Genomic DNA, 24,154 nt, shown 5'->3' with positions numbered 1-24,154 from the left:
CCTTTGTAGGGAAAGCCTTTTGTGGGGAAAGTGGTGATACTACACAGGATGAAAGAGGCAGTGGAAGAAGCTTAGAGAAGAACAGGCTGGATTCAGGTCCAAGAGATCCCGTGTGGATCAGATATACACATGAAGGACCATGGTAGAAGAATGACGAACTTGCCCTGTATTAATTCTGAAATATCGCTTAGTTTGAGAAATCCTCCTTCTCAATGGATATGTCAGTTTCTCTGAAGGATCCTTGCAAATAAAAGCTGGAGTCAGATTTTTGAAAGAACCACAAGCATCTTGTTCAGTCATAGCTCTGCCATCGCCCTTTGTGTCAAGGCATTAGGCATCTGGCTTGTATCTAATATCATTGGCAGGTCTTTCTCAGTCACAGAAGCCAGGGCTCAGTGTGCAGTTAATGAATTTTTCTACCATGCCATTGCGAGCTGGTCACACTATTTTCTTTCCTTACCAGCAGTCTTATGTGTAGAGAAGTTGGCTGCCTATTGTTCTCCAGGTACATCTCAGGCAGAAGACAGTGAGGAGAGGGAGAATGGATATAGTTGAGTGGAGATCTGAGGCTGGATGTGACATAGCGGAGGCTTCAAAACCATACTAAATGAGGTAGAACTATATGTCGCTGATGAAATGGCTAGCAACCCACTACGAATGGGTGGTCATTTATGCAGGAAGTGTACAGATTTAAGACTAAAATCCTTTATTTTGCTGCTATCAGTGCTCAACACCTGGTGCTCATGTATTGCTTTTATTTGAATGAGTTAAAATGTACCATGAATCTGTAAACCATTTTAATTACAACTTTTTTCTTTAATAGTTTGTTCAAAAGTGATTGGAATTTCTTTAAAGGAAGCTGTTAATAAAGAAGGGAATGTGCATAATCCACTTATGTTCCATTCGTCATTTTAACTAAAGAGTAAATAGGAACAAAACAAAACTAGAGAAATAAAAAAGAGATTGTAAGGTGAGGGGCAAATGAAATGATGTGAAGGAAGCACAGACAGTATTAGAAACTGTTGTATTTTTGAAATAATGCTAACAAAATGTTCATGTACCACATGAGGCAATATTGCTATTAGTTAAGAGCTGGAGCCTGAGAATCAGGACTGCTGGAGTCTATTCCTAGATTTGCCAGTAACTTGTTGTCTGGGGTTCCTGATTTAACCTCTGTGCATCTCCATATACCCATGAAGAATTCAAGTACCATTAATCGTGTTATTTGATACTATCAGATTTGCATGGTTTGGTCTTCCATAATTTGCATTTATTTATGTGTTTAAGAGCTGCCCTTGCACCAAAGTGAGGATCTGGTATCATGCTCACTATTTTCTTCTTTTTAAAAATATTTTTACCCAGATGCACATATCTTCTGTGTTTGTTTTTCAAAGAGCCCTTGTCCCTTTCCTCTTCCCCAAAGAATTGTGGTTGGATTGAAAGTGGGTTGAATTGGCACAGTATGCTAAGTCTTACATTATCAGGAAAGACAGACGAAGAGAAGTTTTCAGCATAAGTTAACAGCAGCCTTTGCTGAAATAATGTGCTCTTCACATCAGCAGTTGAGTAGTCACTATGGAGTTACTTGGCTACATGTCATTTTTCACATCTGTCAGCTAAATTAGAGATTCAAATGTAAAAGTAACACTTCCTGGAGAGGACTATGACTCCAAAAGTCAACAAATGGAGTACAATAATATATGAATATATTTTTCCCCTTCTGTGTCAGATAAAATGTTGACCCAGTATTGTTCATGATTTGTAAAAGGAAACTCCAGCCTTCTTCCTCGGAGCAGCAGTCATAAATTTGAAAAGATAACAATTGTTTCTCAGCATGAATCAACTGAGAATATATAAGTAGTGCAATTTGGCATTATCTTTTAAAACTGCATGCTCCTGAGATGTGCAAAATGGGAACATTTTTTCTTTTTTCCCCAACACCTTACATGAGTGAACACGACAGAACGGAGATGTGAGATTGAGTGGCAGCATTGGCCGTGGTTGCTTGCATGTTATTTGCATAAAGTGCATAGGAGTTCCTCAGACACTAGAGGGGATGAGGGTTGTTTAAGTAGCTCAATCTATAGCATGTAAACATCTTTGCTTCCTCACAGGCATTCGATTTTTCCATTTTATTTTAGTTATTCCAGTGTATCAAGCATCTGACTAAAGCTCTAAACATAAAAGTATACATCCAAATAATCTCCTCCCATCAAACAATTATTTTCCTCAAACCACTGAACATCCCTAAGAATCTCCCTCCCACCATATAAAAAAAAAAGCAACAAACTCTCCCTATAGCCCATTTACTTCCTTTCAAACTCCCCCCTCAGTAAAAGTCTAGGAAAACATGGATAGATAGAATGTAATGTGTGCCCTAAAAATTAACACATCTGGGCTGAAGGGGAGGAAAATTTTCCAGAGTTGAAGGCTGTTCAGTGAAACCATTTTTTTGGTTTAAACCAGAGAGCTGTTTCCTGAAGTACTTTGTCTGATTGCAATTACATGAGGCGAAAGGTGGTCTCTTGGTAATCAGGACCTAAGTCATTGAGAACTGCAGTTGTGTTTTTTACCTATAAAGTGTTGATTGTAGAACAAGCAGAATTATAATATGTTCCTTGTCTAAAACATTAATTGCACATTAAACAGGTGGGTAGATTCTTTGCTACCTGAAGTTTGAGTGGTCTTTGTGCATAGCCCCATGAGGAATCCATGCATGAGGTGACTAAGGCATGGGTGATTGTTGTCAGGTTTGTAAGTAAAGAATGCTACATCCTTGCCAAGCACTGATGGGGAAAATGTGCTCCTGGCTGGGTAACAGAGAGCAGGTGTGCTTGCTCAGTTGAAGGAGCACATAGCAGCTATGCCATTTTTTCTGGTGCAGGCATTACCTTGGTTTTAGTTGTCTGATGCTCAACCTGATTACTCTTACCCATGCACTGATCTTGGCCTGACACTAGATAAGTCTTCAACCGTATTGACTGGATCTGATGGGTAGATCTGGGTATTAACTACATAGTGGAGTCATTGCTATACCGTGTGACATCTTCAAATATAAATGATCTGTGTGAGAGTGTTACCCAGGGCAGACAGTTACCTAGTACTAACCTCTGGAAACCAACCAACCAACCAAACAAAAACCCACCCCAAAACACAGGGCACTACAAGAGGAAGTATCAAAAAGAGATGAGTGTATCAGAGGCTGGGGTCACTGTTCCAACCATAGACAGGAATTGAGGCAGTGGATGGGCTGTGTTGTACACCTCTTGTTTGTCTGAAGATTGTGGCAAGTAGGGGCAACTTCCCAGTGCCCTTGGAGTTAACTGCACAAATCCCAAGTTATTCAAGTTTTATGTGTGATGGAAATAGTGAAATTACTTATAAAATAGGGGAAAATGTATATTTACCTTTTATCTTCTCCTGAATCCAATGGTCAAAGAGGTTTTGCTCAAAACTTAAAAAAAAAAAAAAGAAAAGAAAAGAAAACAACCCAAACATTTGAGCAAAGACCATGATGTTTCAGAAAGAGTAAAAGAGTAAAAATAGGTTTGTAAGGGAAATGTTTTACAATGTTAACCATAGTAGTTGCTACTGAAATGGCTGCTATCTATCTATCTATCCTATCTCTGTAGATTTAATTCATTTTTGGGGAAGAATTAAGGGTCAGGGCTTCAAAAAGCTCAGCATGTAATCTGGTCATAAATCAGGGCTTTGGAGCAGAGCCCTGAGCTGGAGCGCGGAGCAGGTTTTTGCCTGGAGCTGGAGCGGAGCCGGAGCACAGCTCCAAAGCCCTGCCATAAATTACGTAATGGTTGTTGCAGGGTGCTGGGCATTTGTGAAAATTTCACGCTTATTTAAGTGCCTAAATAGGAACCATGCTACTTTGAAAATCTGACCCAGTCTGTTTGTTCCAACGTGTTACAGAATAACTGTACTTTTAGTCAAAGCTATTAAGATGTCAATGCATTAGACAACTTCCAGTTTATGAAGTTACCACAAACATTTAATTTATTATATAGCTAAAATACAGTATTTATTACAAACATGGGTCCAATCCTGAAAACAACCCTGAGTGTATAGAGCTTACGATCATGTCTAGTTATATTGACCTCAGAGTGCCTACTCAGCATAGTAAACACAAATCTGTAGTGTTTACTGGATTGGGCCCAAAGATTACAGTCAACAAAAGCATTTAATTGCTGAGATACTGTAAATAGTAAATGAACAATGATTAATTGTACATATACTCTTCATGTGTGGCCAGGTGCTTCAGTGTATTTAAACTGTTGCCTGTTTAAAGGATGAATGTAGATTTGGTATTACATTGCAATATGGTTTATTTTTATAGTTGTCTTCTTAAATATCAGTGGGAAAGGGTTTTAAGAAGACATTTTAATTCTATATTTGAAGTGCAGGACTTGTAGGTTGACTGTGTTGTTAAAAATACACCACCATCAACACAACACCACTCACATTTGCCTTATCATAGCACAGTTTAAACTAGGCGAAATCTCCATGACTGGAGAAAGATGAAAGAGAGTCACCCTACAGTACTGTTGCTATAACTACACATAGGAATAGCCGATGTGACTTACTGAGGAATATTACTGCAGGAAGTTACAAAATAACATTTCAACAGAGGATACAGATGTGCATACACAAACAGCTAACAAGTGAATGGCTTCTTAACCCATTAATATACAACTGTTCAGCACGTGTATCCAAGTTGTTGCAGTTTTTGGTTTTGAATCAGGTGAAACAATAATAAATACTAAGTCCCAAAAAAACTATTGTCAGAGAACTTCATGAAGTAAAAGTTAATGTTTCGTGCAAACCCATTCACTCTGACAACTATGCTTGAAATATATGAATCAAGAACACATCACCCACTGGGGAACAGTCCAGGATACACTTCCTTTTGGAGTGTCCTGTGTTTGAATTTCATGCCCTATTTTGCATAAACTCATCATGCACTGAAAAACAGTCTTGGGTGTTATGCTCTAGAAATGAGAGTTTGGCTTTGATGTGTCGAAGTGCTTCTGAAGCAGTGCATAACCTCATGCTCAAAGATTTAGAGTTGCTTGTAAAGGAAATGTAGAAATAGCATACCGGCAGAGCTTCCTCTTCATTTGTTTGACTGTCTCTTTCCCTGAAGGCTCCCATGTTCTGCTAGAAAAGTGTCAGAAGGGAGTTTTTCTCTTGTTTAGTGAGCTGTAGTAAACTTGCCGAATTAAATCTTTTCACCCAAAAACCTCATACACAAATATTGAAGTGTTTAAAAACAAACAAACAACAGATCTAGGTTGTGCATTTGTGAATCAACCCCAAATAAGGGGCAGTTTGTAGCTGCACTGTCCCTGGAGGGATTCCCTGAGTCATTGTGCCTCCCCAGTTATACTGGATGAATAATTTGTTACAGCCCTTTTAAGGGTATAACTTACTTCTTCCTCACACCTCCTGCAGTCAGCCAGCACAGAGTTATGGCTGCTTTCTCCCGGCCTATTCCCTACTCACTTGTCTCTGAGGGGAGCAAAGTCTCATGCACTCCTGTTATTGTTTATTAATGTAGTGCTAGTAGCCCCAGTCCTAGACCAGAGCCCTGTTGTGTTGAGCATTGTACACGCACAGAACAAAAAGATGGCCCCTGCCCCAAAGAGCTTAAAATCCAAGTTAGCACCTAGAGCTAAAATCCAGCTAAGTCCAGTTGTGCAATGTAGCCTATTGTGTGTATGATTTGCTGGGAGGAAGTATTCTGGGGAAGAAAGCTGAGAATCCTAAAAGATTCCTTAATTCCAGTTAAACAGAATATTCAGGTCCTCTGAAAAATAAGAATGAAGGACGGAGATAAGAAATACAGCGTGAAATACCATGTAATGGGCATTAAAGATAGGGCACATTGTAATCCATGAGTGTGGAGCCTCTTCTAAGATGTATTGTAGCTTCCTGCACAATGCTTTGAATAACCTACAAATTTGAAATATTGTAAAATCAGAAAATGTTGTGTGTGTGTATAGCCAGTACTGCTAACAAGAGCTAGTTGGAGAAGTTCTGATGTACAAATTCCAGTGAGAATTTTTTCATTAGTCTAAAGTGAAATGTTTCACAGAGGTGATATGATTTCAGCAATCTGATAGGAGCCACATCCCAGGCAAGTGCCCTGAGCTGTAGAGTTAGTGTTTTCTCTCTCTCTCTCTCTCACTATCTCATGTTGGAGCTCCTCTACTTTGAATGTACAAATATTCATTGGGTCTGAGAGAGACTGACTCTCTAGCCTGGTGTTCACAGCTCTACCTGATTTGGAGCAGAAATTTGAACCTCGGTCTCCCACATCTCAGGTGAGTGCCCTCACCACCTGACAGTTGGCTATTCTTGGATGGGCGTCTCTCTTTGACCTGAGAAACCTTCTCGACTAAAGCTTAATTGAAGCCAATGTTTTCATGAAAAGCTTTGGTTTCAATGAATCAGCATTTTCAGATGAAAGAAGTTTTGTCGAACATTTCTTAACCAGCCATACTTACTAGCTATGGTGTTTTTTTTAGCTGCAGTGTGTGCAGTGAGTTGATAACTACTGTGTGTGTTTTAGCACATAGTTTTTCTCTCTAAACATTGCATTGTTCTGTTGTGGGTGATGAGGTCTTAATTTGCAGTTTTATCAGCAGGCTACTATACTAATTATTTGTGGAGGGTTATGTCCAACCAAAGCTTGCTTTATAGAATGTGGCATTCCTAGAAATATATTTAAATATATTTCCTCTGATATGCAAGGCTTAGCTTAATATGGACTAGCAATCAGGCCAATTCAGTCCTGGTGTAACTGGGTGCCGCTCTTATGGTTTCAGTGGAGTTGCAGGCATTTACATTGGGTCTCATTTGACTCAATTTTTCGGGAAAACGATAATTGCCAGCCTTACAGTCGACAGTGCTCAAAGTGAGAGAACTTATGCATGACAGAGCAAATCTTAACTGGTGGGAAGACCACAAGGTCGCCTTGTATTGCAGATGACTGGAAAATAATTCCACACATACTATCAAAGTAACTGATTCCGCTTTCCCCTGTATCCTTCTCTTTCTTGATGTATGTTCTTGAGCACCCTCCTTAAAATGAAACTCCAAGAACGTTTTCATTTTCTAGAGATGAGCCGGGACTTGCTTCCTGTCTGCTGCCAACTTCTTTATTAGAAACATGTTAAGAATGAGTTGTCTTATGGCTCTCTCTTCTGGTCAGTTGGTGGAATAGCTGGAATGAATATTTTCTTTCTTCTTGGTGGCTAAAAAACAGCCTTCTCATGGCAGTCTCCAGGATAACATTTCATTCGTCTAAATGCAAATTGAACCTGCTAGTTGTGGATTTAAAAATACTATTTTATTGTTACTCTGAAATCTATTTAAATTGTTTAAACTTACTCTTTATCACGAGCCATTCTCTCCATTCCCCTCCCTCCCTGACCCCCAAAAGTGCTAAAGACCTAATCTTGGGAGCTGCTGAGACCTTGGGAGTTGAGGGCATGAAGCACTTTGCAGGGCCAGATCCGGAGTGCTTACTATTTGTGGTGTATGATGCAAATTAAGCAGGAATTTATTATAGAATTGAAAAATAGAGTACAAAGTATGATATAGTTTCTGTTCTACAACGAAACAAATATTTTCTGTTCCCTTTTTCTGCAGGTCATAGAAACACTATCAAAACTTTCTCGCACTTCTGTTGCATTAGCAACAGGAATAAGGTATGACATTGTGCTACTAAACTTCCATTTTATCATTTATAAACCAAGTACTGTAACATTTTCCATGATATACAATTAAAAGAAATATGATCTCAGTTGCACTGTTTTAGCCTTCTTTTTTCTGTGCTTCTAATTGTGTCTAGAGTAGCATTACCGGTAGTTCTGACGTTAAAACTCTACATGTTTAAATGAAATCCTTATCACATAGCCCGCAAATCGAAGCTCCTTCATGCTGAATCTCCAGCGTGCTAATTCACGCTACTGTGCAATGTGCAGTGAGATTTTATATTTTCCAGAATTAAGAGCTGAAGGTGCCTTCTTCCCTTCCCCTGTCATTGCCTGGAAATTTGCTTTTACCTTTTTTGTGGGTTTGTCTGTATTCTCTATATTTAGAAGTAAACAGCTATGTTAAGGAACAGCCATTTGTGCTGTTGTTGTATCTAAAGACCGATATCTATTTTTGTGTAAAACACTTGCTTTCAACAGTTTATAATTTGTCTGTTCAAATTCACTTTGGAATGGAAATAGCAGCTTAAGTCTCACTCACAGCTTTGTTTTAAACCATATTTGAAATATATATTGGCTCTTTATAAACAGTTGTAGATAAAACAAAAAATAAGTTATTAAAACATTATTTCTTTTGCATGTAAGCAACTTTAAAATTTGAAATTGATCAAATGGCTTGTCTATAATATATAGTCCAGTTGCTCTTAATATTTTGACAAAAATATTTGTTTTAAAACAATATAACTTGTGACAAATAACTTTTTTTTCTAAGAAATTGTATTGAGTTTCTGTTGATAACCTGCTGTATGTGTATACTCAGTTATACAGCATAAAGGAATTGTTGTGCATGTTTTAAGTATGTTATAATGAGACTTCCACACAAGGTATTTACATATGTTGTGAACTAATACTCCTGCGTAGGGCTCAAAAATGGCACTCACCAGTGGCGATTGAGATGCTTTCTCTTACAGTGTTTGGGGCCTACCTCATTAGTTTAAGAAATATTAAATCTCTCTTTCAAATAAAAATAAACATATTTACAAGAATTAAGGCTGTGAAGATAACCTTCCAAATGTCAGCTGAAAGTAAACCAAATTCAGATGTTTTCCTGAGCCAGTAGGCAGCTCTCAGTGCCTCTGGTGCAGCTGACAGATTTCTCAAGCAGCAGCAGAGCAAAAATTTACAAGGTTCTACTCAATTTTCATTACTGCTCTTTGGAACCCTATAGGCTGTAGTTAAAATATCAAGAATATCAATTTCATGCTACTGCTTGGGAAAGCTGTCAATGGCAAAAAAGGCAAGCCTAGAGTTTTTAATGGCTGGGGAGGATCAGAAAAAGGAGAGCCTGGGGAAGAGACCTCCCTCCTCCCTCGCAATAGCTGGGGAGTAATGAATGGGGAAAAGAGACAGAAATCTCCATTTCCTTTCCAGCATCTTAGGGGGTGAGAAAAAGAGTATGGAGTTTCATGTTCATCTGATACCCATGAGTCAGAGCTTGATATAAAGGATGGAGCCCTCAAACACATGACATTCTGGTAGAAATCCCTCTTCCTAGCATTAGGCACAACATTGCTGTGCTTCTCACCAGCTCATTCCCATTTCAACGCCACTTTCTGGTGGGGCCCTCACCTCACATTCTTTTCTTTAATGCTCTAACTATAAACTTACGAACTACAGTATAGTTAAGCTCTGGAATAGGCTTCTAAGGGAGGCGGTGGACTCCCCATCTTTGTACATTTTTAAAAACAAGTGGGACAAACACTTGATCCTGCCTCAGTGCAAGGATCTGGGTTTGATGACCTCTCAAGGTCCCTTCTTTGATTCTGTCTCTGTCTGGTTAGTAGGCCAGCTAATAGGTGTCTGGTGAATTTTCAACATTTATCTGCTCCTGGTATTCAACACATTGGGACAGTTTTCCTTCTCCAAATGTGCATTCCCCTACCCACCTCACCTGTAAAACTGAAAGAGGGTAGAGAAAGAGAAGGGAAAGCAAGAAATACAGGGCATCCCCTAAGGCAAAAGAAATTTCCTCCATTAACTCAGACATTATTAGGCACCTCATGGATGATGACCTGGGTTCCCTCGTTGGATAAGTAACCAAGGATCTCTGAACCTTGAACTCTGTGGAGCCTACTAGGGCATTTTCTGCCTCTCCTTTCTATATGTTTGCTGAGGAGCACTAGGCTTCCACATGGTGCTAAGGCAGAAGATGAACTGGTGAATGGCCAAAATTACAGAAACATAGTATATGGTGGGGAAATAATTATATAATAAGGGTCAAAAACTGCCTTATAATGTACACAGATGGCTCCCAGAGATGTCAGTGATATGAACCTTCTGTGTACATAGCCCACTGCCTATTGTTTGAGCCCTGTAGCAACAGTGCAGGAAATAGACAGGTGAGAGCTCGGCTACTGTCCTGCCTCATTTTCTGCAAAGGTAGCAGGAGCAGCAGTGTTGTGCAGATTCCTCTTAACACTCTGTGTAAGTGTTTGCTGCGGGGGCACGGAGGATGTCACCGGCCCATGCACTATAGAACACTCTCCAGCCACAGGATTTTTTTCTTCCTTTTTCTTCAGGGCTTCACTTTTATGTCTTCAAACCAAAATTGTTTAACTTGTGTTATACAATCAACCATGTCCTTTCCACCTGGGGGTCTTCTACAAAGGCCTATCTGCTCCCTGTAGGATTGCACTTCACAGGACAGCTGCTTAGAGTCTGAGCGAACCCCCTGACTCCCTTCTCCATCTTAGCCTGCTCCTTACAGATTTATGCTCTACAAGCTGTCTTCCTCAGAATCATACAAATCAAACTGGGTTCTTTTCCTTGATCCAGGGACTCCTGCAGTTCTCAACTCAACTACTTGCTGGCTTTTACAAGGACCAGGTGATGTTCCAAATTATCACCTGAACCCTGACCTCACAGCCTCAGCTGGAAGGCAGCTTGATTAATCACAGGTGAGGCTGGGCCCAACTCCCCTAAAGGGCCAGCCACCCTGTGCCCGATAGTAAGCTTCAAAGCCCCTCTGCTCGCCCCTTCCTAAAATTAGAATGGCATACTCCCACTTTGACAAACTAGGAGCCATAATTATACCTTCTCTCACCTTTCTACACAGCCCACATTTGACTTGGTCACTTTCAAGCTTTTCACATTCACCCACCTGAAATATCAGAAGTCAAGGCTTTAAAACATAAATGAACAAAAAATCCTTTGAAAATCATGGAATTTAGACTTTATTGTAAATACAGAGTAGTTAACATTTGCTTTTAAAATCTCTGATTTATATTCATGGTTACATGTAACAGTTCCATCCTGCATGTGTGGCAATTTTTTTTTAATTGTTAACTCCTGTAAACCACAATATCAAAGGAGAGAGACACACACACAGATTGACAGACATATTAATCCAAATTGAAATTTCAGCAGCATACCACCCAAACTGAACACCCAGACTGGTTCTGTCTTTGATTAATACTGTTGTCTTTTGTCTCTATAGGCCATTCCCCACAGAAGAAAGTGTTGATGATGAAGATATCTACAAAGGCCTTCCTGATTTACTAGAGTATGTTGTAAATCTTCAAGCAGAATGAAAGCTTTTAGTTTTCTGATATGTAGCTATTATTTAAATGACGTGATGAAAAACACTTTTATAAAATAAGTTATTTTATCTGATTGATCAAGGATTGGTTAGAAAGGAAGGATTAATTGTCCAGAAAAAGTGCCTTAGTTTAATGATTGATTTTTCATACATATGAAAATAAGATGTTATTTCATGAGGGGGTCTGGTGATGAATTGAAGTATATCAGTGCACTCTCTAGAATTATTTGTTTGTATCATCAAAATGCTTATGTTAAATGACAGCCTCAGTGAATGGTTTCCCCTGATCCTGCAGGTAATTATGTGTATATATATTTTTATTCATGTAAGTAGTCCCACAGAATCCAATGGAACTTATCACTTGAGTAAATTTCCATATGCAGTTAAGGGTTTGCAGGATGCTTGCTATTTTGGGCCGAGTACATTGCTGTACAAGGGAAAGTCAAAAGAAAAAGGGTTTATATTTTAGCCATCCTGCTTCTTCTGTTTGAGTAGCAGAGAGGCTATAACAGACCTTGACATTCTCTCAGTTTAAAATGACTAAAATCTTGTGGAAAAATCCTTATGTTTCAGTTGTGACACATATAAATTTAGCAGTTAAAATCCCCGAGTCTAACAATTTACAATGCAGAAAATCATACAGCTCTGCCAAAATTTTATATTTTGCTATATTATTAAACACAGCATCTTAATACAAAGGGATAGAAATATGATTTCAGCAAGAACAAGAAGTTTGGTGTTGCATACAAAAGTTACCATTTAAGATTTATAGTTTTTTGCAATATGTGCATCAGTATTAAAAATATAGTTCCTAAATATGCTTCCAAAATAGAAATCTATTACAGTATTAGGTGCAATAGCTTCTATTTTGATGCACTGTTATAGGATTCACATGTAAAAATTTACAACGAATTTATTTCGGATTGGCTATTATGTCAGGTAGCATGTACCATACACTGAATTGTAATAGTTAGATGCTCTCTAAAATATAGATAGGAAACAATTAGAAGTGTGTATTTCTTAAGAAATATAAATAGTTTGAGAAAGCTGGGTTTCCCCCCTAACTAGTGAAGTTTATTTTACAAGAATAATTCCACCTTAATGATCTCTCTCTGGGTCCAAATGGTGTTGGAGGAACTGACAGTCCCATTTAGTACATGGGGAGTCACTCTTTTTAGGATAGATTTTAATTTGACCTGACGCTGAGGCTCATCTGTAACTTAGGTAGCAAGAACTCAGTGCTCCATTTTCTCCTTAGAAACCGTATTTCAAGTCCTGTCATGGTTCGAAACTTAACTCTGTTTCTTCAAACTTGTGTTAATTTTAAAAAGTCAGATTTTAAATGTGTTGAGGTAAAAAAAAAATCTTATTGATTGATTGTATAGTCCCTTTGTGGTTTAGTTCAGTTTGAGAGTTCTTTTTTATTCATCTGTTTTAGATTTACTGGAAAAACCCAGACACTTGGTAAATTCTGTTTCCTAGTGTTGACTCTGTAATCCCTGTTCAATCCCTGATCCTTTGTCGTTGCTTTTCCTTTTCTTCTTTTAGTGAAAGTGGTGGCGATGAGGATGAAGAGTTATATGATTGTGTCTATGGAGAAGATGAAGGTGGGGAAGTATATGAAGACTTAATGAAAGATGAAGCAGCAGATCAACCTGTATGATTTCTATTTTTTGAGTGACTACAGACATATTCATAAAGAAATAGTGGCAGTGTGAAAGTTAAATATTTACTAGCATTCATGAGGTAACTTGTTAGCTGTTTTCACTAACACTGTAAGTAATTTTTTTTAAATTTAGATATTTCAAATCTGCTTTGTTGTTATGGTTGAGTTCACATTTGTGTGCAGTGACCATGTAACATATGCAGTGGATCATAATATTATCATCCTGCTATGAAATCCAACATTCTCTTATGGAGAAAGGGTCAAAGATTCACTCTGGTAATTCTTTCTGTGAAAGAAATACTAATACTATTTCAACAGTAAAAAGAGAACATTAGAAGAAATCGTTATTTAGTTAAGATCCTGAGGTTTAAGTTTTGGGGTAACCTATACCAAAACTCAGTAAAAAGTATAAGTTTGGCATGATTTCAATATATAACCATAAATCAGAACAAGCAGCTGGTCTCAGTTGTTTGCTTGAAATGTGTGTGAACTACAGTGGATCTTTCGATGATCTTAGTCTGAGTTTGCAATAAAACTCAAAACCATGTGAATTTCAGGTATCATTATGGATATTTCTCCCCATCCTAGCAGTTGACACCTGACATATTTTCCACTTTGCAAACTCTTTGTTTCTTTCTTGACTATTACAAATGAAATACCATTGGGTATGCAGCTTTAGTGGACATAACAGGGTGAGTTTAGGAGGGAATGGCAGCCATAGTCTGAATTTGCTTGTGGGAAGAAAAAATAATACTAAAGATCTAAAAATATTTAATATTAATTTCTGAATTAAAAAGAACAGTAGATTAAAACATGCTGCATTATGTCCACATATTTTTATACCTGATATGGTAAGAATGGATGTATTATGTTTGTTTCATTGGCATTGTATATCTTTGTTGGATTTGATGATTGTCTTAGTAGGTAATAATTTACTATTAGATTTGCAAAGGTGATGCACAGTAACATTACACATTGGCACAATTCTTTCATTTGAGTCCTTTGAATGAAATTCACTAGCATAGGGGACTTAGAGGTGACTTGCAATTGCAAATCAATTTTAAAAGACTGAAACTGCTTTAGAAATATGTGTTTGGTGTTCTAAATAGTTAGAGAAGAATAAGTATCGGTTTAAAAGTATACCTTCCTTTTTATTTTGATGTACTTAAGTTTCCTGTACCAGCAGACTGCTGCCACAGAACAATTTTTTCAGTGTACTGAGCAGACTGTTGGGCTTTTTCCCACCCTTTTTAGTCCCTTTGACCATTGTCATGACTTCCTGCATTCAAATTCCAAGATATTGTAGCATCTGCTATAGATGGCAAATTGATGTGTTAAATAGTAACACTCACAAAAATGGCCCGCTTGTGCAACCCTAATTTGTGTTGTGTGAGCACTAACAGACAAGATCAGTCCTGTTTACTTGGGCTCTTCCTTGGGGCTGCTCTCATGAATTAGTGCTCAGCAACATAAATAACGGTTGCACAGTTGCTATACAAACCACTTTTGGAAATGTAATACATACACGTTTTATTTACAAAATAGCTCACAAAGAAGAGATTAAAGATAGACTCCAATCAAAATAATAATGTGAAACCCAAAAACTTGTTTAAAAGGAACTGACATGAGTAAAGTGTGACTTTCCCTCCAATACAAACCTTTGATAGCAAGGAAATACCATGTTTTGGGACAGCTCTTAATCATAACTTAATGTCCACACACCAGGTTTCCACTGACAGACTCTGCATCCTCACAGAGAACTTCATTCTGCCTCAAACTGATAAGGAAATGCACCACACACAGCATCTTTCCCACTAGGCTGAAAGAAATAGGTTTGAAGGAGGGATTTGCAGGAAGAGAATGAAGTGGTTTAGTGTGTGGGAGGGAGGAGGCAGATGTAGGGAACTACTTGAAAGAAGGTGTGGAGTGATAGGCAGGGGGAAAATACACAGACAACATGAAGAGGTTGGAGAATAGTAGTGTGACTTTTTGTGTCTGAGTGAGTGACATTGCTTTTTAGTAACTAGACTATGGAGTGGATGTAGACTTTCTACTATGATCAACAGCTACAGGAGCCTTCCTTTAGCTCAAGGGTTAGAGGCCAGTGTGGTTTTTTTTAAGCTAAAGTCTCAGGGTTCTAGTCCTGACTTCCTCTGTGTGAAACAAATGTATCTAGTAATTGTCTTTGTCTGCTGCACATGGATTCATTACAGCAGGCAATGAGCTGAGATACAGGCAGAGCAGCAGTCATGAAAATCCTTGGAGATGTGAATGAGGAGCTTGGATAGAATTTGGAAGGAAGCAGGGAACAGGTGGAAAGACTTCAAGGGAGACAAGTTACATTATTATTATTTTATTATTTGCTGAGGTTTTTTGGGGTGTGGAGAATCCAATCCTTACAATGACATGAACGATAAATGTCCATGCAGGAGCAATCCAGGAATTGTGTCCAGTCCCCAAGCTAGTCAACACCTGCCCAAATGTTTCTTTAGGAATCTTTTGAAACACATTCTTTCATATTTGTCTGTATCCTGGAAAAAGAACTCTGATACCTTGGTATTCTGAACTCCAGCGCATGCATTTTGTGCTCAGCCTTAATAAGCTCAATGTTGCATTGGGCCCATGATGTTCAAATCTAACATGACCATCAGCTTCTGCTCTGAGTGATGCCCCAACTGCACTATATTGCTGATCTCACACCTGCAGGAAACTGAAGCAGGCCTGTTAGGGTGAGGCAATCCCAGAGTCCGATAAAGAACAACAAAAAAACCAAACCCAACATACAAAGATTGCAGGATAGAGCCCTAAGATCCAGCTACTGTCCTTGATTCAGAACAGATTATGAATATGGACCTAAATGCAAGGAAAAGGTAAAAGGAAAAATTATAAACAAACACAAAAATTAGATGCGAGCCCATTACTACCAGCAGTTACTGGCATGAGAGTCTCATTGATTTTAACTACTATGAGTAACTGGTTTCAAAGTAGCAGCCGTGTTAGTCTGTATCCGCAAAAAGAACAGGAGTACTTGTGGCATCTTAGGCCTGGTCTACACTAGGACTTTAATTCGAATTTAGCAGCGTTAATTCGAACTAACCGCTCAACCGTCCACACCAGGAAGCCATTTAATTCGAACTAGAGGGCTCTTTAGTTCGAATTTGGTACTCCACCCCGACAGGTGGAGTAACGCTAAATTCGACATGGCTAACTCGAATTAGGCTAGGTGTGGATGCAAATCGAACTTAGTAGCTCCGGGAGCTATCCCACAGTGCACCACTCTGTTGACGCTCTGGACAGCAGTCGGAGCTTGGATTCTCTGAGCAGCCACACAGGAAATGACCCGGGAAAATTTGAATTCATTTTCCTGTCTGGGCACTTTGAATCTGACGTCCTGGCTGGACATCGGGGCGAGCTCCGCAGCACCTGCAACGATGCAGAGCTCTCCAGCAGAGGAGTCCGGCCAATCCAAGAATAGAAAGAGGTCCCCAGCATGGACAGACCGGGAAGTCCTGGATCTAATCGGTGTGTGGGGCGAGGAGTCTGTGCTGTCGGAGCTGCGCTCCAGCAAGCGGAATGCAAAGACCTTCGAGAAGGTCTCCAAAGCAATGATAGAGAAAGGATACAGCTGGGATGCAATGCAGTGCCGCGTGAAAATCAAGGACCTGAGACAAGGCTACCAAAAAGTCAGAGCGGCAAACGGACGCTCCGGAGCCCTGCCGCAGACATGCCGCTTCTACGAGGCACTGCATGCCATTCTAGGTGGGTCTGCCACCTCTGCCCCACCAATGACCGTGGACTCAGTGGATGGCATAGTGAACCTGGACAATTCCTCCTCGATGTTCGCCGATGTGGAAGATGAGGAACGGTCTGTGGAGGACGGCGCAGGCGACAGCGAACACAATACCGCTTTCCCTGACAGCCAGGATCTCTTCATCACCCTCACAGAGATCCCCTACCAACCCTCCCCGGCCGTTAACCCGGACTCTGAATCAGGGGAAGGATCAGGCGGTAAGTGCTATAAACATGGAAACATTTATTTTTTTATAAAACAGGTATAAAAAATAGAAATACTATATATAAAATTTTCAATGAAAAACTATATGAAAAGTAGGTCCACACATATAGGGATTGAACAATAATCCTCCAGGGACAATTCAAGAAAGGTCTCATTTAGGTCCTCGAAAAGCCTCCGCAGGAGGTTCCTGGGGAGAGGTGCCTTGTTGGGGGCTCCATGGAAGCACACTCTTCCGCGCCAGGACATCCTTATGTAGATGGGAATCATCGCCTCCACAAGCATGGCCGCATATGGTCCTGGTCTCTGCAGGGCTTCCCTTAGCATCCGCTCTTTGTGACTCCGAGGGACCCGCATCAGGGTGATCTCGTTCATGAAATGCTGCATCTAATTAGGGCAATTAGTGTATTGTTACTGTTGTGAATGGTTGACTTTTACTTTGCATAACAATGACCCTCGCTTAACAGCCACGTGTTGTAGGCCACATAGGAAAAGCATACATTGATCTTTCCCGTGCACTGGCGGGAATGGCTGGAAAAGGGTCAGAGTATATGATTTCCAGATTGCCTTTAGCGGGAGGGCACAGCTATCCATTAACTGATAAGCAGAATGTACTGTAAGGCTTACCAGGACTGTCTGCTAGACGGATTCAGCTGTCTCTCCCCACTTGTCCGCTCTCCTGTGCAATGCCGCAGCCAATGAGAGCGTATTCCGAAATCTCGAACTTGTCCTGAGATCTCGTGAGACTTGTTGCCCTGTATGGTCTTGTTCAGAGAAACTGACTAGACTGTGTTCACTGTTCGCAAACATGTATCTGTTCAAGGAAATCAGTTACTTTTCCCATCACACAGCTTCGGCTCTTTCCCGGACTGCCCCGGCATCCCCCTCGCAGAGGCTGGCGCAGATTAGGCAGCGAAAGAAAAAGACTAGGGACGAGATGTTCGCGGAACTGATGGCTTGCTCCAGAGCCGAGGCGGCAGAGCAGAGACAGTGGAGGGAGACCCTATGTCAACAGCATCGCACACACATCGAACGGGAGGACAGGTGGCGGCAGGAAGACCAGCAGGCGACTCAAACGCTGCTTGGGCTAATGAGGGAGCAAACGGACACGCTCCGGCGCCTTGTTGATGTTATGCAGGACCGCAGGCAGGAGGACAGAGCCCCCCTGCAGTGTATCTGCAACCGCCCTCCCCCCCCAAGAAGTCCTGCCCCCCCGCACCCAAAAGTACAAGACGGCGGGGCGGTAGGGGCCGTGAGAACTGTCACTGCACCACTGCACAGCGCTAATGTACCACACACCTCTCACGCTATAAATGTGTAGAAGTGCTTCCCTTACAGGCTCACCCAGTCCCAAATCCAAGTTTCATCCCCCCAGTGTGTATTAGATTATTAAAAGCTGTTTGCTGTTGTTCACTGTTTCGGTCACGTCTTTCGTGTCAGAGGATTTTTTTGTGTATGGGGGGGGAGGGGATTTATAATTGCACGGTATAGCCTACATTACCAGGGTACAGACTTGGGGCCATGATCAACTGCAGGGCACACACACACTGCAGTCAGTAGGCACCAGGGTCACTCTGTGTGGTGTATGCTGCCCCGGGTCATTCTGTGATGTGTATGCTTGTCCAGGGTCCTAGCGCCTGCCACCCCCTTAATGTTAAGGCATGCTGCCCTTACCATGCACTTCCACCGTAGCAACGAGCCTCTCCGCTGCCCTGAGCCCCAACAAGAGCCCTCATCCACGGACAGATACTCACCCTTCCCCCACACCCCTCACCCCTTCCTACGCCCAAACCCACAGCCCACTGCCGTCATCCAAACCCCTATCCAAAGAAGGCACCACTCGCCCCTTCCTGCAAACCCACCCCTTCCTGCAATCCCTCCCCTTCATGCACAACCACTTGCAACCGTCCCCCACCCCAGAGACCTATGTAGGAGCAGGAGGATGTCATTCCTCTATGGAACAAGCGGTCTGTACATCAGTGCACACCGTGCCCAGCACAGTATGCGTCCATGTTTCAACACCTGAACAGAAATGCAAAGTAAAACAAAGATTTATTAATAATGAGTGTTACAATTAATTTGCTTTAAAACGTGCTTTGGAAGTGGGGGAAACTTGGAGAACGGGGTATGTAACCGCAGATCGAAATCGACACATACAGACACAGGCCCAGGGTCAGTTTCTCTTGAAAGCAAGTGGAGAGTCATAGGTTACCCTGCTCTCCGAGGAAACTTGCTTTCAAAGCCTCCCGGATACACAGCGCTTCCCGCTGGGATATTCTCTCGGCATGGGTGTCTGGCTGAGCGTAAACTGCAGCCAGGTGATTTGCCTCAACCTCCCATCCGGACAAAAAGGTCTCGCCCTTGCTCTCACAGAGATTGTGGAGCACACAGCAAGCAGCAATAACTACGGGGATATTCTTTTCGCTGATGTCCGAGCGAGTCAGTAAGCTCCGCCATCTCCCCTTGAGACGTCCGAAAGCACACTCCACCACCATTCTGCACTTGCTCAGCCGGTAGTTGAAGAGTTCCTTCTCTCTGTCCAAGGCGCCTGTATAGGGCTTCATGAGCCAGGGCATTAGCGGGTAGGCTGGGTCCCCGAGGATCACTGTAGGCATCTGCACATCCCCAACCATTATTTTGTGGTCCGGGAAGAAAGTACCTGCCTGGAGGCGTTTAAACAGACCAGAGTTCCTGAACACACCTTGCCCGCCCACCCAATGAAGATGTTGGTAAAACTTCCCCTATGGTCTACCAGTGCTTGCAGCACCATTGAAAAGTAGCCCTTTCAGTTAATGTACTCGCTGGCCTGGTGGGCTGGTGCCAGGATAGGGATGTGAGTCCCATCTATAGCCCCACCGCAGTTTGGGAATCCCATCGCGGCGAAGCCATCTATGATGTCCTGGACGTTTCCGAGAGTCACTACCTTTGAGAGAAGTTGCTCAACGATTGCGTGGGCTACTTCAATCACAGCAACCCCCACGCTAGATTTGCCCACGCCAAAGTGGTTCGCTACTGACCGGTAGCTGTCTGGCGTTGCAAGTTTCCAGAGGGCTATGGCCACTCGCTTCTGCACACTCAGGGCTGCTCGCATCCGGGTGTCCTGGCGCTTCAGGGCAGGGGACAGCAAGTCACAGAGTTCAAGGAAAGTGCCCTTACGCATCCTGAAGTTTCGCAGCCACTGTGATTCATCCCAGACCTGCAGCACTATGCGGTCCCACCAGTCCGTGCTTGTTTCCCGGGCCCAGAATCGCCGTTCCACACCATGAACTTGACCCATTGCCACCATGATCTCCACGGCGCGGCGTAACCTGCTTTGTGAGAGGTCTGCGCCACTCTGTGAATTCCTGTCCTCACCGCGCTGCCGGAGCCTCCTCGCACGATTTCTCAGCAGCTGACTGTGGAAGAGGTGGACGATAAGGTGCGAGGAGTTGACAACGGCCATAAGTGCAGCGATGATCGCAGCGGGCTCCATGCTCGCAGTGCTGTGGCGTACGCGCTGTAACCGACAAGAGAAGGGCGCGAACAGATTTCCCGCCGGAGCTTTCAGGGAGGGAGGGCGTGATTGATGGTTCAATGACAACAGTTACCCAAAAAGCACCCTCGACACATTTTTCCCCCAGGAGGCATTGGGAGCTCTACCCAGCATTCCAATGGGCAGCGGGGACTGCGGGAACTGTGGGATAGCTTCCCACAGTGCACCGCTTCCAAAGTCGACGCCAGCCCCGTTACTGTGGACTCAGAAATTCGAATTAGTGTATTTACTGTGGATACACAAATTCGACTTCATAAGGTCGAATCCACAAATTCGACTTAAGTAGATTCAAAATAGTCTTGTAGTGTAGACAAGGCCTTAGAGTTTAACAAATTTATTTGAGCATAAGCTTTTGTGGGCTATAGCCCACTTCATCGGATGCACAGAATGGAACATATAGTAAGGATTATATATATATATATATATATACACACACACATTGGCAAAACCGGACAGTCTCTATGCAAAAGAATAAATGGACACAAATCTGACACCAGGAATCATAATATTCCAAAACCAGCAGGAGAACACTTCAACCTCTCTGGCCACTCAGTAACAGACTTAAAGGTGGCAATTTTGCAACAGAAAAGTTTCAAAACCAGACTCCAACGAGAAACTGCTGAACTCGAATTAATATGCAAATTAAACACCATCAACTTAGGCTTGAATAGAAACTGGGAATTGCTGAGCCATTACACACATTGGATCTATTTCCCCATGTTAAGTATTCTCACACCTCTTGTAACTATCTGTAATGGGATATCTTGATTATCACTATAAAAGTTTTTTTTTCTTAATTAATTAGCCTCTTAGAGTTGGTAGGACAACTTCCACTTTTTCATGTTCTCTGTATGTGTGTATATATATCTCCTTACTATATGTTCCAGTCAATGCATCCGATGAAGTGGGCTGTAACCCATGAATGCTTATGCTCAAATACATTTGTTAGTCTCTAAGGTGCCACAGGTACTCCTGTTCTTTTTATGAGTAACTGCTCACTGTTGTGAATGAAGGCCCAAATTAAATAAATATGGATCTATGTTTCATCTTAATCTCATTATATTATTTTAAAAAGTATATAAGAAGGATTAAGGTATTGTTTACCTTAAAATATAACATACTGAATGCCAAATGTTATCAAAATTCAAGGACTACTAAAATTCTAGAAGTTGCCAGCTAATTGTGCTTTTAAAAACTATTCCATTTGTAGTTGTTACAATCTTTTGAAGCTGTAATACTGAGAAATTACCAACAAGCAATGTGTCTTAGTAGCCAAACAGTAAACAAATAAAAGAGTTTGTTGTACAAGAGGTGTCCACAAATGAATTAAACTTAACTTGCTTCTAATTGCAGAAATGTACTGAAAATGACATAAGAAGCTGTTGCCTTGCTGAAATAAAACAGACTGAAGAGAAATACACAGAGACTTTGGAGTCAATAGAGAAAGTAAGCCACTGAACTTTATGCTAATAGAATAGTTATTTATATAGTAATGTAATTGTATAATGGAATAGAGAATATATTAATCCAGTCAATGTTCACTTTTCTTAACAGTTTTTCATGGTGCCATTGAAAAGATTTCTCTCAGCTTCAGAGTTTGATACAGTGTTCATCAACATTCCTGTAAGTAATCGTATACTTAAAGAAAAAGGCAGAGAATTTGTGTCTGGTTATCATTTTGTGCAGTCACATGCTATTGAACAAAGTGGTGACTTGAAGTGTGATGTGCAAATTCCCTTCAAAGCTTTTTTGAATATGCTGTAGGATACTGTACATCTTAGTGAAAATGATTTTAGACCTTATCTTTTTATAGTTACTGTGAGGAAATTTTTTTTGCATACAGCCACAGTAGATTGTCAGCAATAGTATAGACCAGATATTCTGCTCGTGTACATTGGAGTATATTTGTTGATTTATACCAGCTGAGATCTGGCACTATAACCATACAGTAACTCTTAGAAGATCTGTTACATGCAAGTATTTTATTGATTGAATTTAAGTTAAACATTATCCATGTATGAATTTCCTCACATCCTTCTATGTATAATAGAGAAACATAGATCATATTTTGTGTAGATAAGATGGAAGACATCTCTTCAGAAATTTACAAAGCACATGACCATCATCAGCCTATTGCACCTGAACATTGAATCAATGTAGAGAATGTTTACACAGTATTTTGATTTGCAGGTTTGCTTCTGAAGAGACTTTTTATAGCAAGCTTTCAGATTCTCATTGGTATCTGCCCTCGACGTGTTGTCACTGAAGACATTTAAAAATCAATATAGCTTACAGCCTTATACTCAGAATTTGACAGGGAAAGTTGTAAAAAATAAAATTAAAAAAAAATAAAAAATTCTGTAGTCTCTAAGAAACTTCCTATTGAGTTGAAATGTGTTGAGGTTACCTGTGTGAACTCCATATGCTTTGGGATATCACATTGACTTTTGGAGACTTTGCAATCCAGCATACTCACAAAAAAGGTGTAATTCCAACTTTTTTAAGTTGGTGCTGGTAAAATACAGTTGCAGGAATTTAGTAACTGTCTTAGGCCTGATCTATGGTCTGCTCTACATTACACAGTTACTTCGATGTAAGCCACCTTATGGGAACCTATGTGTGCATGTGTCTACACTTGAATTTGTCTCTGGCTGATATAAGCACCCTGTTTTAAGGAGGAAGTAAAACCACCTCCCCAATTGGCGTAGAACCATGGCTGCCCGACTGAGGTCAACACAGTGCGAGTATAGGAACCTGTGTTGAACCTAGAGGTCCTCTAGCAGCTGTCTCATAATGCCCCATTCCCCGCAACGTGATCGCTTTGGCCACAATTTTAAACTCCATTGTCCAGGAGTCACAGAGACCAGAAGCCTCCCTGCCCGCTTTAAAGCCCTCTGTGTTTTTTGGAATGCCTTTCTCGGATTGCCCACCTTGGCAAGCATACCTAGTAGCTCACCCTTCTTGCGTGCAACTGCCTAGCTGACCACTCTGGCTCCACATACTAAATGCACCACTGCCTGGAGAAGACAGGAAGTATTGGATCTCCTGGATCTGTGGGGAGAAGAGGCTGTGGAAGCATGGCTATGGACCAGCCACAGAAATGTGGACACCTACAAGTAGATTGCATGAGGGATGCAGACAACGGGGTATGACAGGGACCAGCAGCAATGCTGCTTGAAACTTAAGGAATTTTGCCAGGGAGGCCACAAAGCCAGGGAGGCCAACAGTAGATCTGATGCTGTGCCACAGACATGCTGCTTCTACCAGGAACTCCATGTCACAGTTGGTGGAGACTCCACAGACTACTGTGGTTACCTCAGAGGAGACCCCTCCCATGAACAGTGAGGAAAAGGAGTGTGGAGTGCAGGGAGGAGAATCCAGCCTTACTGCAAATCAGGACCTGTTTAAGACTCCTCCACAGTGTAGCCAGTCCTGCCAGGTGAACGTGAATGAGCCAAATGAAGGGGAAGGGAACTTGAGTAAGTTTGTGCATGCATTTTTCCTTACAATGTTTACCCTTAAAGATGGTGCCTGGCCCATCCCCAAATGAACAAGAAAAAGGCATTGATGCTTCACTGTTTTAATCATACAAGAAGTGATAGAGGTAATACAAACA

General features: G+C 41.3%; 1 protein-coding gene across 1 annotated transcript in view; it reads left to right on the top strand.

The window, feature by feature from the left end:
• Window positions 1-24,154, top strand: part of VAV3 (vav guanine nucleotide exchange factor 3) — a 235,071-nt gene that overhangs the window by 78,288 nt on the left and 132,629 nt on the right. Inside the window, exons 3-7 of the mRNA XM_045028140.1 lie at window positions 7,666-7,724; window positions 11,227-11,292; window positions 12,877-12,985; window positions 21,892-21,984; window positions 22,093-22,161. Coding sequence (XP_044884075.1) covers window positions 7,666-7,724; window positions 11,227-11,292; window positions 12,877-12,985; window positions 21,892-21,984; window positions 22,093-22,161 — 396 coding nt within the window. The remainder of the gene's footprint in view (window positions 1-7,665; window positions 7,725-11,226; window positions 11,293-12,876; window positions 12,986-21,891; window positions 21,985-22,092; window positions 22,162-24,154) is intronic.

This window comes from Mauremys mutica, chromosome 8, assembly GCF_020497125.1.
Source record: "Mauremys mutica isolate MM-2020 ecotype Southern chromosome 8, ASM2049712v1, whole genome shotgun sequence".
Lineage (NCBI taxonomy): Eukaryota > Metazoa > Chordata > Testudines > Geoemydidae > Mauremys > Mauremys mutica.
Note: the sequence above shows the minus strand (reverse complement) of the source record. Positions and strands in the feature narration are given on the sequence as shown.